This window comes from Sparus aurata, chromosome 10 (genome assembly GCF_900880675.1).
Source record: "Sparus aurata chromosome 10, fSpaAur1.1, whole genome shotgun sequence".
Lineage (NCBI taxonomy): Eukaryota > Metazoa > Chordata > Actinopteri > Spariformes > Sparidae > Sparus > Sparus aurata.
The window spans coordinates 19,141,459-19,153,414 of NC_044196.1; the positions used below are offsets into that span (position 1 = coordinate 19,141,459).

Genomic DNA, 11,956 nt, shown 5'->3' on the forward strand with positions numbered 1-11,956 from the left:
CGAGTTGTAAACGAGCTTTCATGCATGTGTCTGGTTGATTAAAAGCTCTAAAGATATGAGGAATAAGTGAAAAGTCACCTTATTTGGATATTTAGTAACTGACATTAATGATGCCTACCAAGATACACACGATTTCTTGTTTCAAAACATGAAAAAAAAAAGTTTTATCCAAGTTCCTGGAAGTCCCTAGATCCTGAAATCTTCACCGTAGCCGCAAAGCTAAAAACGTTAGCATTAACCCCATCTGGAGTGGGTGCACGAGCTCAACAGCATGACGCCAATTTTAGGGCAATCTACTCCTTTAATAAAATACTATATATGAATTCTGCATCACAATGTCTACTGACTAAAGACTATAGACTGTCTAAATGTCCTAAAATCCACACGTTTACTCAAGGTAACACTGTGTTTCAACAGGTCGCCGCTGCTTCTTCTGGATAGGGAAGTCAGTGAAAAGGCCTACATTTACAAACAGGTGAATAAAATGTTTTGTTGTAGAGATATCTACTGAAGTTAGCTAGAGGTGTTTATCTATTTTTAGGTAGTCTCAGTAAATAATAAATGCATGAAGACGAGTCATTCTGCTTTCACTTTCTGTAATAGTTTGCACACCGTGGCACAACATGCCAAGCCGGTTCACTGTTTGACCATTTATCAAAACATCAGCTGGTAGAGAGCTCCAAGCAGTTCCTGTAAGTGTCTTGTGTTCAACCCAAGTCAACCCATAGTCATTTGACAGAGGAATCAAGGAGAGGAAGCTTTTTCGGATGCAATGGCAGGCAAGTGTGTTCTTGTATGAGCGTGTAAAAAAAATATTTGATGCGATGCCACTGTAACTGCAACCCATGTCAGGTGTTTCAGGTGATCTGTGGTGAATTGAACAAACAGTGACATTCCCATCAGCTCCGGCTGTTTGTTGAATTTAGCGCTGCTAAGCAAATGTCAGCATGCTCGACTCAGGCGAAGAACATGGTAAAATTATACATGTAAACATGAGCATGTTACTTATTTACAACAATACACTGCCCACACTGTTTAAAGTGTATTTCTATTTCTTACCTTTTTTTATTATATTGTTTATTTTGTACTATTATTATTGTTGATTGTTAAATTGAACTGTGCTTTGGCTGTTGTGACACACACATTTTCCCATCTATGGCACTAATAAAGGAATTCTGATTCTGATAACATTGTCATTATGAGCATGTTGGCATGCTCACATTAGCATTTAGCTGCAGTACAGCCTCACAGAGGAGCTAGCATGGCTGCAGACTCTCTTAATCTCATTTTGTATTTGATTTCTAAAACAGGTATAAAACAGTAACATGCTTAAGAATCGGTTGCACTACACAGAGTCATTTATGGGGCCTTTTTTTTCTTGTACAGTTTGCATCAGTCAGTGTTTATGGTATTTTATGCTAAAATTGGTTCAATAAAACATAAACGATGTAGCCTTCTCTTCCTATCTATCATTACATAATGATCCATAATTAAGATTATAAACTTTGAGAGAATAATACCAGTCTGTATGTTTGCTTTTTAGCCCCATCTACAGGCCTTCCAGTGGTAGTCAATGTGGGTGTTCTATGGAGGTTTCAAGTGAAGCCGCAACCACCCAGACGCCCAAGACTACCAGGAGAGTATTTTAAAGGACTCAGCTGCCAGTTTATTCACTACGTCATTAACTACATTGTAGTATGCATGTCTCAAAATATACAATGAATCTGACATTAACAATTCGAATTCATGCCCTTCTAGTTGGAGTCACAGTTGGATCGGTTATTGTAGCTCTGGTACGAGTCGTCTTTGGTCGGTGGGCTCTTTCTTTATGTCATTCATATTGTATTTGAACAGCCCCTAATCCCTCAGTTTTGTCGCTACATTATGATCTCGTCACCATGTATCCACAGGTGTTGTGTATTTCAAGGACTGCCCTCAGCAGCCAAACATTCCCAGCTACCTGTTGGGTCTGGCTTTGATACCACTGTTGATGATACCGTTCATGACCCTCCCCTGTGAGAGCCAGGCAGCTCAGCCACAGGAGCTGCCCAAAGGTATCAAAGCCTGTCTGGGCTGTTTGATTGCCATGTTTACCTTCATGTGGATCCTGGGAGGTAAGGATGAATAATATTGAAGATGGAAAAAAAAGAATTCCTTTACACTTCGCATTTAATATTTTTGTCCCATGCATCTACAGGTGACGTGTGGGTCTTCTCAGTCTATCAGCCCAACTACGACCCGACAGCAGCTGATGGTCTGTACTGTGATAAGACTCTGTACACGTTTGCTCTCTTGAATGCAGTGTGGGAGACGTTTGTGTTGTGGTTCAATCTGGCCAAACTCTGCAAAGGACTGCTGTGTTGGGTGATGATGAGTCCTGCAACAGCAAACACAGACTTTTATGGGCATGTGTGAGGCATGGATCGACAAAACGAAGGTTAATACAACTATTGTTATATGTAGCATTTTAGGAGGCGGGTTAAGCATTTTATCAGTGTGAGTATCCACATAACACTTATTTACATTATTGATTTGTTTTGTTGATGTAAATCAAGTGTTTTTTGCCATACAATGTGACTACATATACAATCATCAAATTGCTTGTTTTGTCTCACCTGCTCAGTTTGATATCAGTAATGGAATGTAACTAAGTACATTTGCTTTAGTTCTGTACTTAAATGAAATTATCAGGTACTTGTATTTTACTTGAGTATTTTCATTTTCTGCTACTTTATACTTCTATGACATCTTGGAGGCAAATGGTGTACTTTTCAGTCCACCACAATAATTTGACCACTTCAGTTACTAGTTACTTTACAGATTCAACGCTGCAAATATGTGAGGGTTATGAGCAAAATGCACCAAAAGCACTAATGGTAGAAAAATGTGCATTTGTATATTTACATATTTATTCATGTTTAAAAGTATAAGTTCCCTCCAAAATGAAAATTGGGACATTATCTACTCATCCTCGTGCCAATTGAAAGCTGTGTGAAGTTTCTTGGTCCAAAAAAAACATCTGGGGATTTGCAGCGAGACAGCATTTCCGCATTTACCTAAACTATTAGATGGGGCCTTTAAAAAAAAAGAACCAACCAACATATATATATATATATATATATATATATATATATATATATATATATATATATATATATATATATGTATATATATATATATATATATATATATATATATATATATATATATATACATAGCCTACAGTGCAGCTTAATGAGAGCTTTGTCAACCAGAGATATAAAGTCAAGCTAACCAGCATAGCACGAGCTGTAAACGAGCTTTCATGTGTGTGTCTGCCCTGCTGAAAAAGACAGCATGGACCAGCACCAAAACACAACATATGCTGGTCTTGCTAGTAACTGGTCCCCATCAAGACCAGCATTTGTTGTGTTTTGTAGCTGGTTTTAGTGCTGGTCTATGCTGTTTTTTTCAGCAGGGTGGTTGATTAAAAGCTCTGAGGATATGAGGAATAAGTGAAAAGTCACCTTATTTGGATATTTAGTAACTGACATTAATGATGCCTACCAAGATACACCCGATTTCTTGTTTCAAAACATGAAAAAAAAAAAGTTTAATCCAAGTTCCTGGAAGTCCCTAGATCCTGAAATCTTCACCGTAGCCGCGAAGCTAAAAACGTAAGCATGAACCCCATCTGGAGTGGGTGCACGAGCTCAACAGCATGTGGCCAATTTTAGGGCAATCTACTCCTTTAATAAAATAACATATATGAATTCTGCATCACAATGTCTACTGACTTAAGACTATAGACTGTCTAAGTCTATAGTCTAAATCCAGCCAAATCAATCAACTTTTCTATTTTTTTTTAATCTTATATGTATTTTTTGTTTACCCATTTATTCTTTGTTTTGTTTGTTCCATTTTGTTAAGTGTCCTTGGGTACCCTGAAAGGCGCTATAAAAATTAAATGTATCATTATTATTATTATGTTATTATTAAGTGTCTTAAAATCCACACGTTTACTCAAGGTAACACTGTGTTTCAACGGGTCCCCGCTGCTACTTGCGGATAGGGAAGTCAGCGAAAAGGCCTACATTTACGAACAGGTGAATAAAATGTTAAAACATTGCATGTGTTTTGTTGCAGAGATATCTACTGAAGTTAGCTAGAGGTGTTTATCTATTTTTAGGTAGTCTCAGTAAATAATAAATGCATGAAGACGAGTCATTCTACTTTCACTTTGTCATAGTTTGCATACCGTGGCACAACATGCCAAGCCGGTTCACTGTTTGACCATTTATCAAAACATCAGCTGGTAGAGAGCTCCAAGCAGTTCCTGTAAGTGTCTTGTTTTCAACCCAAGTCAACCCATAGTCATTTGACAGAGGAATCGAGGAGAGGAAGCTTTTTCGGATGCAATGGCAGGCAAGTGTGTTCTTGTATGAGCCTGTAAAAAAAATATTTGATGCGATGTCACTGTAACTGCAATCCGTGTCAGGTGTTTCAGGTGATCTGTGGTGAATTGAACAAACAGTGACATTCCCATCAGCTCCGGCTGTTCGTTGAATTCAGTGCTACTAAGCAAATGTCAGCATGCTCGACACCGGCGATGAACATGGTAAAATTCCTGCTCGGCGATGAACATGGTAAAATTATACCTGCTAAACACGAGCATGTTATTTATTTACAACAATTCACACTGTTTAAAGTATATTTCTATTTCTTACCTTTTTAGTATATTGTTTATTTTTTACTATTATTATTGTTGATTGTTAAATTGAACTGTGCTTTGGCTGATTCTGATAACATTGTCATTATGAGCATGTTGGCATGCTCACATTAGCATTTAGCTGTAGTACAGCCTCACAGGGGAGCTAGCATGGCTGCAGACTCTTAGTCTCATTTTGTATTTGATTTCTATAACAGGTATAAAACAGTAACGTGCTTAAGAATCGGTTGCACTACACAGAGTCATTTATGGGGCCTTTTTTTTCTTGTACAGTTTGCATCAGTCAGTGTTTATGGTATTTTATGCTTAAATTGGTTCAATAAAACATAAAAGATGTAGCCTTCTCTTCCTATCTATCATTACAAAATGATCCATTAGTGTTGTCACGATACCAAAATTATGACTTCGGTACGATACCTGCCTAAAATATCTCGATACCAATACTGAAACGATACCGCGGCGAAAAACTAAAACATCATCAAAAGTAATGGCATAAATTTTAGATGACAGAATGTGGAACTTAAAATGATTTATTTCTTTTTATATATATATTTTTTTGCAAAAGCTGCTGAGCTTTATAGCTTCTGTATCCAAGAAGACAAGTGTCTTCTTGTTTTGTTCATTTGTCTTGTTTGCTCTCAGAGATTATTAAATAACCTTGATTTTTCATTAAAAGCTCAGTGCCAGTAGTAGAAAAAAATTAACAGCACATTAACTACAATTTTATTAGGCATAAAAATAATGAACATAAATGACATTAACTGTATATTGCAATTTGCATATCATGTTGATAAAGTTCAAATCCTGGATTATTAGCCTGCAAACTACATTAGTGCACTAAAGTACAACACAAATGACCCAGACCTGGTGGAGGTCTGTACTCTAATCAGACCATTTTCTAATTATATAAATTACAATATATATTATTAATTATTGACAAAAATGTACATGCTATGATTATATTACTAGTACTGATTGACTTAAAATAGATAATTAAGTGGTGTTGTTGATCAGCATACCATGTTATGGTAAAGTTCATGTTACCAGTGTGAACGTTGTGTTTGCATACAGAGATGTGTGGAACCACATCGGACTGTTAAACAGTCACCCCTGACTGCCTCGTGCAGCTCTGATGGTGAAAATAATTCCCTTGTCACAAAAAAAAAAAAAAACTCGCTTGACTTACATCCGGGGGATATTTAACGTTATGTTATCTATCACTAAGCTCTTTGAACTCTTTGAACAAGTCCGCATGTCTGTCAGCTGAAAGTGGCATGAGTGCTCCTGCCGACCGTCCTAGGCTTGTTGAAAAAGCAGACGCACGGATTGAAATATGGAAATATCTCGCTTACGTTGCCTACAGTAAGGGCACGCCCACGGACACCACAAAGCCCTTCTGTAAACGATGCTGTAAATCCATAATGACCAAGAGAGCCAACAGGTGTGTCTCGCTCTGCTATGACTGTCCGTCACTGTGAGACCACGCCCACTCTGGCTGCAGGCATTGAGGATGCAGAGAGAAGCTGCACACAGACACGCTGCCCCGCTGTCGCACAAAGTTCATGAAGTACCGATAGCTACTAATAAAACGTGAGAAAGTATTGTTTTTAACGGCTGGGTACCGCGGTACCTTTTTAGTATCGGTTTACCGTGCAACACTATGATCCATTATTAAGATTATAAACTTTGAGAGAATAATACCAGTCTGTATGTTTGCTTTTTAGCCCCATGTACAGGCCCTCCAGTGGTAATCAATGTGGGTGTTCTATGGATGTTTCAAGTGAAGCCGCAACCACCCAGACCTCCAAGACTACCAGGTGAGTATTTTAAAGGACTCAGCTGCCAGTTTATTAACTACGTCATTAACTACATTATAGTATGCATGTCTCAAAATATACAATGAATCTGACATTAACAATTCGAATTCATGCCCTTCTAGTTGGAGTCACAGTTGGATCGGTTATGGTAGCTCTGGTACGAGTCGTCTTTGGTCAGTGTGCTCTTTCTTTATGTCATTCATATTGTATTTGAACAGCCCCTAATCCCTCAGTTTTGTCACTACATTATGATCTCGTCACCATGTATCCACAGGTGTTGTGTATTTCAAGGACTGCCCTCAGCAGCCGAACATTCCCAGCTACCTGTTGGGTCTGGCTTTGATACCACTGTTGATGATACCGTTCATGACCCTCCCCTGTGAGAGCCAGGCAGCTCAGCCACAGGAGCTGCCCAAAGGTATCACAGCCTGTCTGGGCTGTTTGATTGCCATGTTTACCTTCACGTGGATCCTGGGAGGTAAGGATGAATAATATCGAAGACGGAAAAAAAAGAATTCCTTTACACTTCGCATTTAATATTTTTGTCCCATGCATCTACAGGTGACGTGTGGGTCTTCTCAGTCTATCAGCCCAACTACGACCCGACAGCAGCTGATGGTCTGTACTGTGATAAGACTCTGTACACTTTTGCTCTCTTGAATGCAGTGTGGGAGACGATTGTGTTGTGGTTCAATCTGGCCAAACTCTGCAAAGGACTGCTGTGTTGGGTGATGATGAGTCCTGCAACAGCAAACACAGACTTTTATGGGCATGTGTGAGGCATGGATCGACGAAACGAAGGTTAATACAACTATTGTTTTATGTAGCATCTTAGGAGGCAGGTTAAGCATTTATCTGTGTGAGTGTCCACATAACACTTATTTTCATTATTGATTCGTTTTGTTGATATTAATCACGTGTTTGTTGCCATACAATGTGACTGCATGTACAATCATCGAATTGCTTGTTTTGTCTCACCTGCTCAGTTTGATATCAGTGATGGAATGTAACTAAGTACATTTGCTTTAGTTCTGTACTTAAATGAAATTATAAGGTACTTGTATTTCACTTGAGTATTTTCATTTTCTGCTACTTTATACTTCTATGACATCTTGGGGGCAAATGGTGTACTTTTCAGTCCACCACAATAATTTGACCACTTCAGTTACTAGTTACTTTACAGAATGAATGCTGCATGGAGGAGTGGAACTGCTAAAATAAGAAGAAAAGAAGAAGAAGAAATTAATTAATTAATATGTTTTTAAAAGTAGGCATTCATTATTCATAAAAAATGTGACATAAATGAATATTCCTGCTTTGATTTGCCTCTATTTACTTTTCTCCTTTACTTTTCCATGATAGTTATTATTCTATTCATTTCAAAATATAGTTATTTAATCAGCAAAATAAACTGTAATTCTGATAATCAGAAAATAATAGCTAAAGCTTTTTCTTTTGATACTTAAGTATATTTATTGCCAGAAACGTATTTTAAATCAGATACTGTTTGTATGGGTGGCTTTTAGTTTTACCAAAGTAGTATTTTAATAAGACATTTTTGCTTTTACTCAAGTAACACTTCTGAATACTCTTTTTTTAACTCTGTTATTGTCACATTGTCACAGAGGAAAGAATAAAATCCTACCTATAGAAGCTTGAACAAGGTAATGACTGCATTATACTTCTATCAATCAACTGGGCCAAATACATTAACTGACTAATGACTCCCACACTTGTTCTTTTTTCTTTCTAAAATTTATTATTGTTGCACTTCTGAGCAATGTATTGTTCCTTCATTACTTTTTTTGTGTTATTTTCAAGAAGTAGTACCTATTTTGTTCTCAGAGTGATGTGTAAATCTGTCAGCCATCCTAAATAGTCTATATCAGGGCTAATGTTCATTCGTAATTGCATTTTCTCATTGGTTTTGTCTATGTAATAGTTGTTTTGGGGGACTTTAATGTAAGTTTTAAATAAAGTTTAACATTTTATGAGTCCTTTTTGTGAAATGTAAAGACATCCACTATTTTGTCACTAGTCACTCCGCAGTGCTCCTATGAGGTTATGACCTGGTTAAAGTTCACTTACCTTAGCTTTGAGCTGTGTTTTGACCCTTCATCTCGCGAGAACTGGAGACAAAAGCACAGGTCTCATGTGGTCCAGTGGCCAAACAAACTGATCGATGACGCTCCGGTCAGACAGCCAATAGGGTAAAGGTAAACAAAGCGCGTGGAGCTCAGGAGCCGTGATGAACCCCGCTATTCTTGCTCGTGTCGGCCAACGTGGCCGGTTGAATTTTAATTTAAGCTGTAAAAGGTGACAAAAGCCTCAACAGAACTGCGTCCAGTCTTCTTCTGCAATGACAGGCAAGTCTTTCTCTGTGTGTCACAGTCTTTGTAAAGGTTTCCTTCATACAAAACCTCCATTTTCTGTTTCACCTGTCTTGGCTCATCAGAAATGCTAGCTAACCCTGTTTTGTTAAACGCTTGTGGTCTGTGTGATGCCCAGATACAATCAAAGAGCTCGTTTCGAAGTGCCTGCAGGCCCGGGACATGGCATACTGTCCATACAGCCGGTTCCCTGTCGGTGCGGCCATTCTAACAGCAGATGGCGCTATAATAACAGGTAACAGGTAACAGGTAACTCTGCAGCCATCAAAACTGTGGTAGAAAGAGGAGAGTGCAATTTTGAGGTAATTCACTTGGTTGAATGCTAATTCAAAAGTATGGCACATCAGAGTAAATCAGATAGTATATTGGGCTGTCAATACTTCTACCTAACTCAGGACCTTAGGGCTAGTATTTTGACCTAATTTAAACATAAAAAGTAATCAACAACAACTGAAAACTTAAAGTGCAGTGGTGGAAAATAACCATGTACATTTACTGTAGTGCAGTAATCATATCTACAGGCTATTGTTTGAGTAGATAAGTCTTGGTTAGTCCAACAATGGGGAAAGAAAAGATAAACAAAGAAAAACAAAGATAAGCATCAATAATAATGATAATAATAATACAGACAAATAAGCAAAACCAAGATATGGCCGAGAGGAAAATAAAATGGTAAGAATGCCATAAACAACACAAATATGAAACAAACTCATCAGTTGTGTTTTCACAATTGCGCATATTGATATTGCACAGTTAAATGATGTTACACCTGAGTAGTATGATGAGCAAAATCATGAAATAATGAAATAAGTAGACTTAGAAACCATAGCTTTGCAACCTGAACAATAGTAATAAATAAATAAATAAATCATTAAAATCATTCCTTTCCTTTTATGGCCCAAACATGTTAGTTCCTTTAGTAGTTAATAACACAAAAAAATTGAACAAAAAGGTGTTTAAACTAGAATAACTATGAACTACCAACAGGCTACTGCAAAATGTAGTTAAACTAATAGTTATTTACAATTAGTTCAATACTCCATAATGGTGATAGTGCTCTACTTTTTACATATTCTTTCTTGATTTATATCAGTGCTACATATCTGTTCTAGCTTAATTTACAGTTTTGGCTTTACAGTACATATGAATTATGCTGCATTGTTATACAGCAAGAACAATTAATCAAAAGTACATCAAATGTTAAGTTTTAACATTAAAGTAAAGTTTTTAAAAAAAAAGCTGTTTTTCATTAAGTACAATGTTAAAATCCTGCATATACACAAACACATCAATAATGATACAATAATTATGTAAAAGTGACATAACATTTAGAAGTGCTATTCTGAAGCAATAATGAGTATTCTTGTGACTTTTTGATAGTTCAAGCAAACTTTATACAAGCAGCACTTTTCAAAACAGAAATATAAAGTGGTTCATGAAGATAGAAAGAAGGAACATATGTACAGATGATAAAAACAGGAGAATAAGTGTACAACCCATAGAGTACATCGTCTAAAATGAGTTCAATGGGCGTAAAAAAGTCAAGAGTCTAAGTATTTGTGTACTTTCAGGCTGTAACGTGGAGAACGCCTCCTACGGTCTAACAGTGTGTGCTGAGCGGACGGCCATCCAGAGGGCCGTGGTGGAGGGACACAGGCGCTTCACTGCCATCGCTGTGACATGGTGACCCTCTCAGTATTAATGACATTAATGGCACATCAACAGTTTCTTATGGCAGAACATTCTCATGCAGTTACTCTCTCTTTTCTGTTAGTGATATCAAAGACAGCTTTGTTGGGCCGTGCGGAGCGTGTCGGCAGGTTCTTATGGAGGTGATCTCATTTATGACCAGTGCAAACAATCATTATCTTGTTATCAGAAAGTGAAACACTGTAAAAACTTTGCACCAAATCAATTTGTTCCCGTCTATAACTATACGCTAAAAAGAAAACATTCTAAATCAAGGCAGAAATAAGACAATTTGTATTTGAAACAGGTTGAAAAAATGTTTCTACTGGCAGATTTTTTAACTTTTTCTATGAAATAAAACTGAAACATTGACAAAAATGACACAAATAAATTTCGATTTTTACCAGTGTACATAAACCAGGAGCACTAACTCTCAATGTCAGACCCATATCTGGGTACTGCAGTAGACAGTGGGTGTGTGTACATCAGGACAAGAGCAACTGTGTTTTACAGGCACGTTAATAATTGATACAAATAACCTGGTACAGTAAAATGTTGTAGCTTCCTCATAAAGAAGGGCTGCATTGTAAACTAGACTAAAGAAAAGGGCTTTTTATTGTCTCACATTATAATATAGCTTCAGCGATTTTGAAGGTGTCAAATTAAGCTATTATATGAATGTGACTATGTATAGTATGGGTGATGTTCACTTTTACCAAAGTAATATTAAAACACAATATTTCTACTTTTATTTAAGTGAAAAAAATTAGGCTAGGCAGATTATCGGATCCAATATACATCTTTTTTCTGATAAATTGAAATCAGTTTTTGTTTTAATCCTACTGTTCTGCAATCCACAAAAGTTACAAGTAACTAAATTTATTGATTAGCCTATTTAAGTATGAAGTAGGAGAAATTGGAAGTACAGTACTTTAGTAAAATAACTTTCTATCACTAATAATATGAAACTGTGAACAGAATACATTCAAAAGATGAAATCTTTCATATAAAAGAAAGTATACATTTTGCACGTTGGTATTTTCTCCTTCACCACTGTTCATCCCTCTCTCTCACCAGTTTGGTTCAGACTGGACTGTATACCTGACCAAGCCGGATGGCTCGTACAAAGAAACCAGCCTCAGTGAACTGTTGCCCCTAGCCTTTTCTCCAGCCCACCTTGGAAAGAACTGATGGAGCCTTGACACCTTGGACATCATTGTTTAGTTGAATAGTTTAGTACTTTTTAGCTGCATTGTCTCTTTGTTCACATGAAACTGCAAATTATGTCAATAATAAAACATAATTTTCCTTTAAACACAAGTGTGATTTTATTCATATTATTGCTGATGATA

At 37.0% G+C, this 11,956-nt stretch overlaps 3 protein-coding genes across 4 annotated transcripts; all 3 read left to right on the forward strand.

Moving 5' to 3' along the window:
* Nucleotides 1–488: 488 nt before the first annotated feature.
* LOC115590195 (transmembrane protein 272-like) lies at nt 489–3,087 on the forward strand. Its single transcript, XM_030431466.1, has 5 exons — nt 489–779; nt 1,544–1,636; nt 1,759–1,809; nt 1,911–2,114; nt 2,198–3,087. Exons 1-5 carry the CDS (start codon nt 773–775, stop codon nt 2,413–2,415), a joined length of 573 nt encoding a protein of 190 aa, XP_030287326.1. The 5' UTR covers nt 489–772; the 3' UTR covers nt 2,416–3,087.
* Nucleotides 3,088–4,051: 964 nt separating this feature from the next.
* Nucleotides 4,052–8,516, forward strand: LOC115590279 (transmembrane protein 272-like). 2 transcript variants are annotated; one of them, XM_030431584.1, is made up of 5 exons: nt 4,052–4,625; nt 6,433–6,525; nt 6,648–6,698; nt 6,800–7,003; nt 7,087–8,516. In XM_030431584.1, the coding sequence occupies exons 1-5, from the start codon at nt 4,565–4,567 to the stop codon at nt 7,302–7,304; spliced, it is 627 nt and encodes a 208-aa protein (XP_030287444.1). In that variant the 5' UTR covers nt 4,052–4,564; the 3' UTR covers nt 7,305–8,516. The 2 variants fall into 2 exon arrangements, with proteins under 2 accessions (XP_030287444.1, XP_030287446.1); XM_030431586.1 differs by having other exon boundaries at nt 4,052–4,597.
* A 231-nt stretch (nt 8,517–8,747) lies between these two features.
* On the forward strand, nt 8,748–11,919 carry LOC115590281 (cytidine deaminase). The gene is made up of 5 exons (XM_030431588.1): nt 8,748–8,891; nt 9,034–9,150; nt 10,487–10,598; nt 10,690–10,747; nt 11,682–11,919. Exons 1-5 carry the CDS (start codon nt 8,885–8,887, stop codon nt 11,793–11,795), a joined length of 408 nt encoding a protein of 135 aa, XP_030287448.1. The 5' UTR covers nt 8,748–8,884; the 3' UTR covers nt 11,796–11,919.
* Nucleotides 11,920–11,956: the final 37 nt, after the last annotated feature.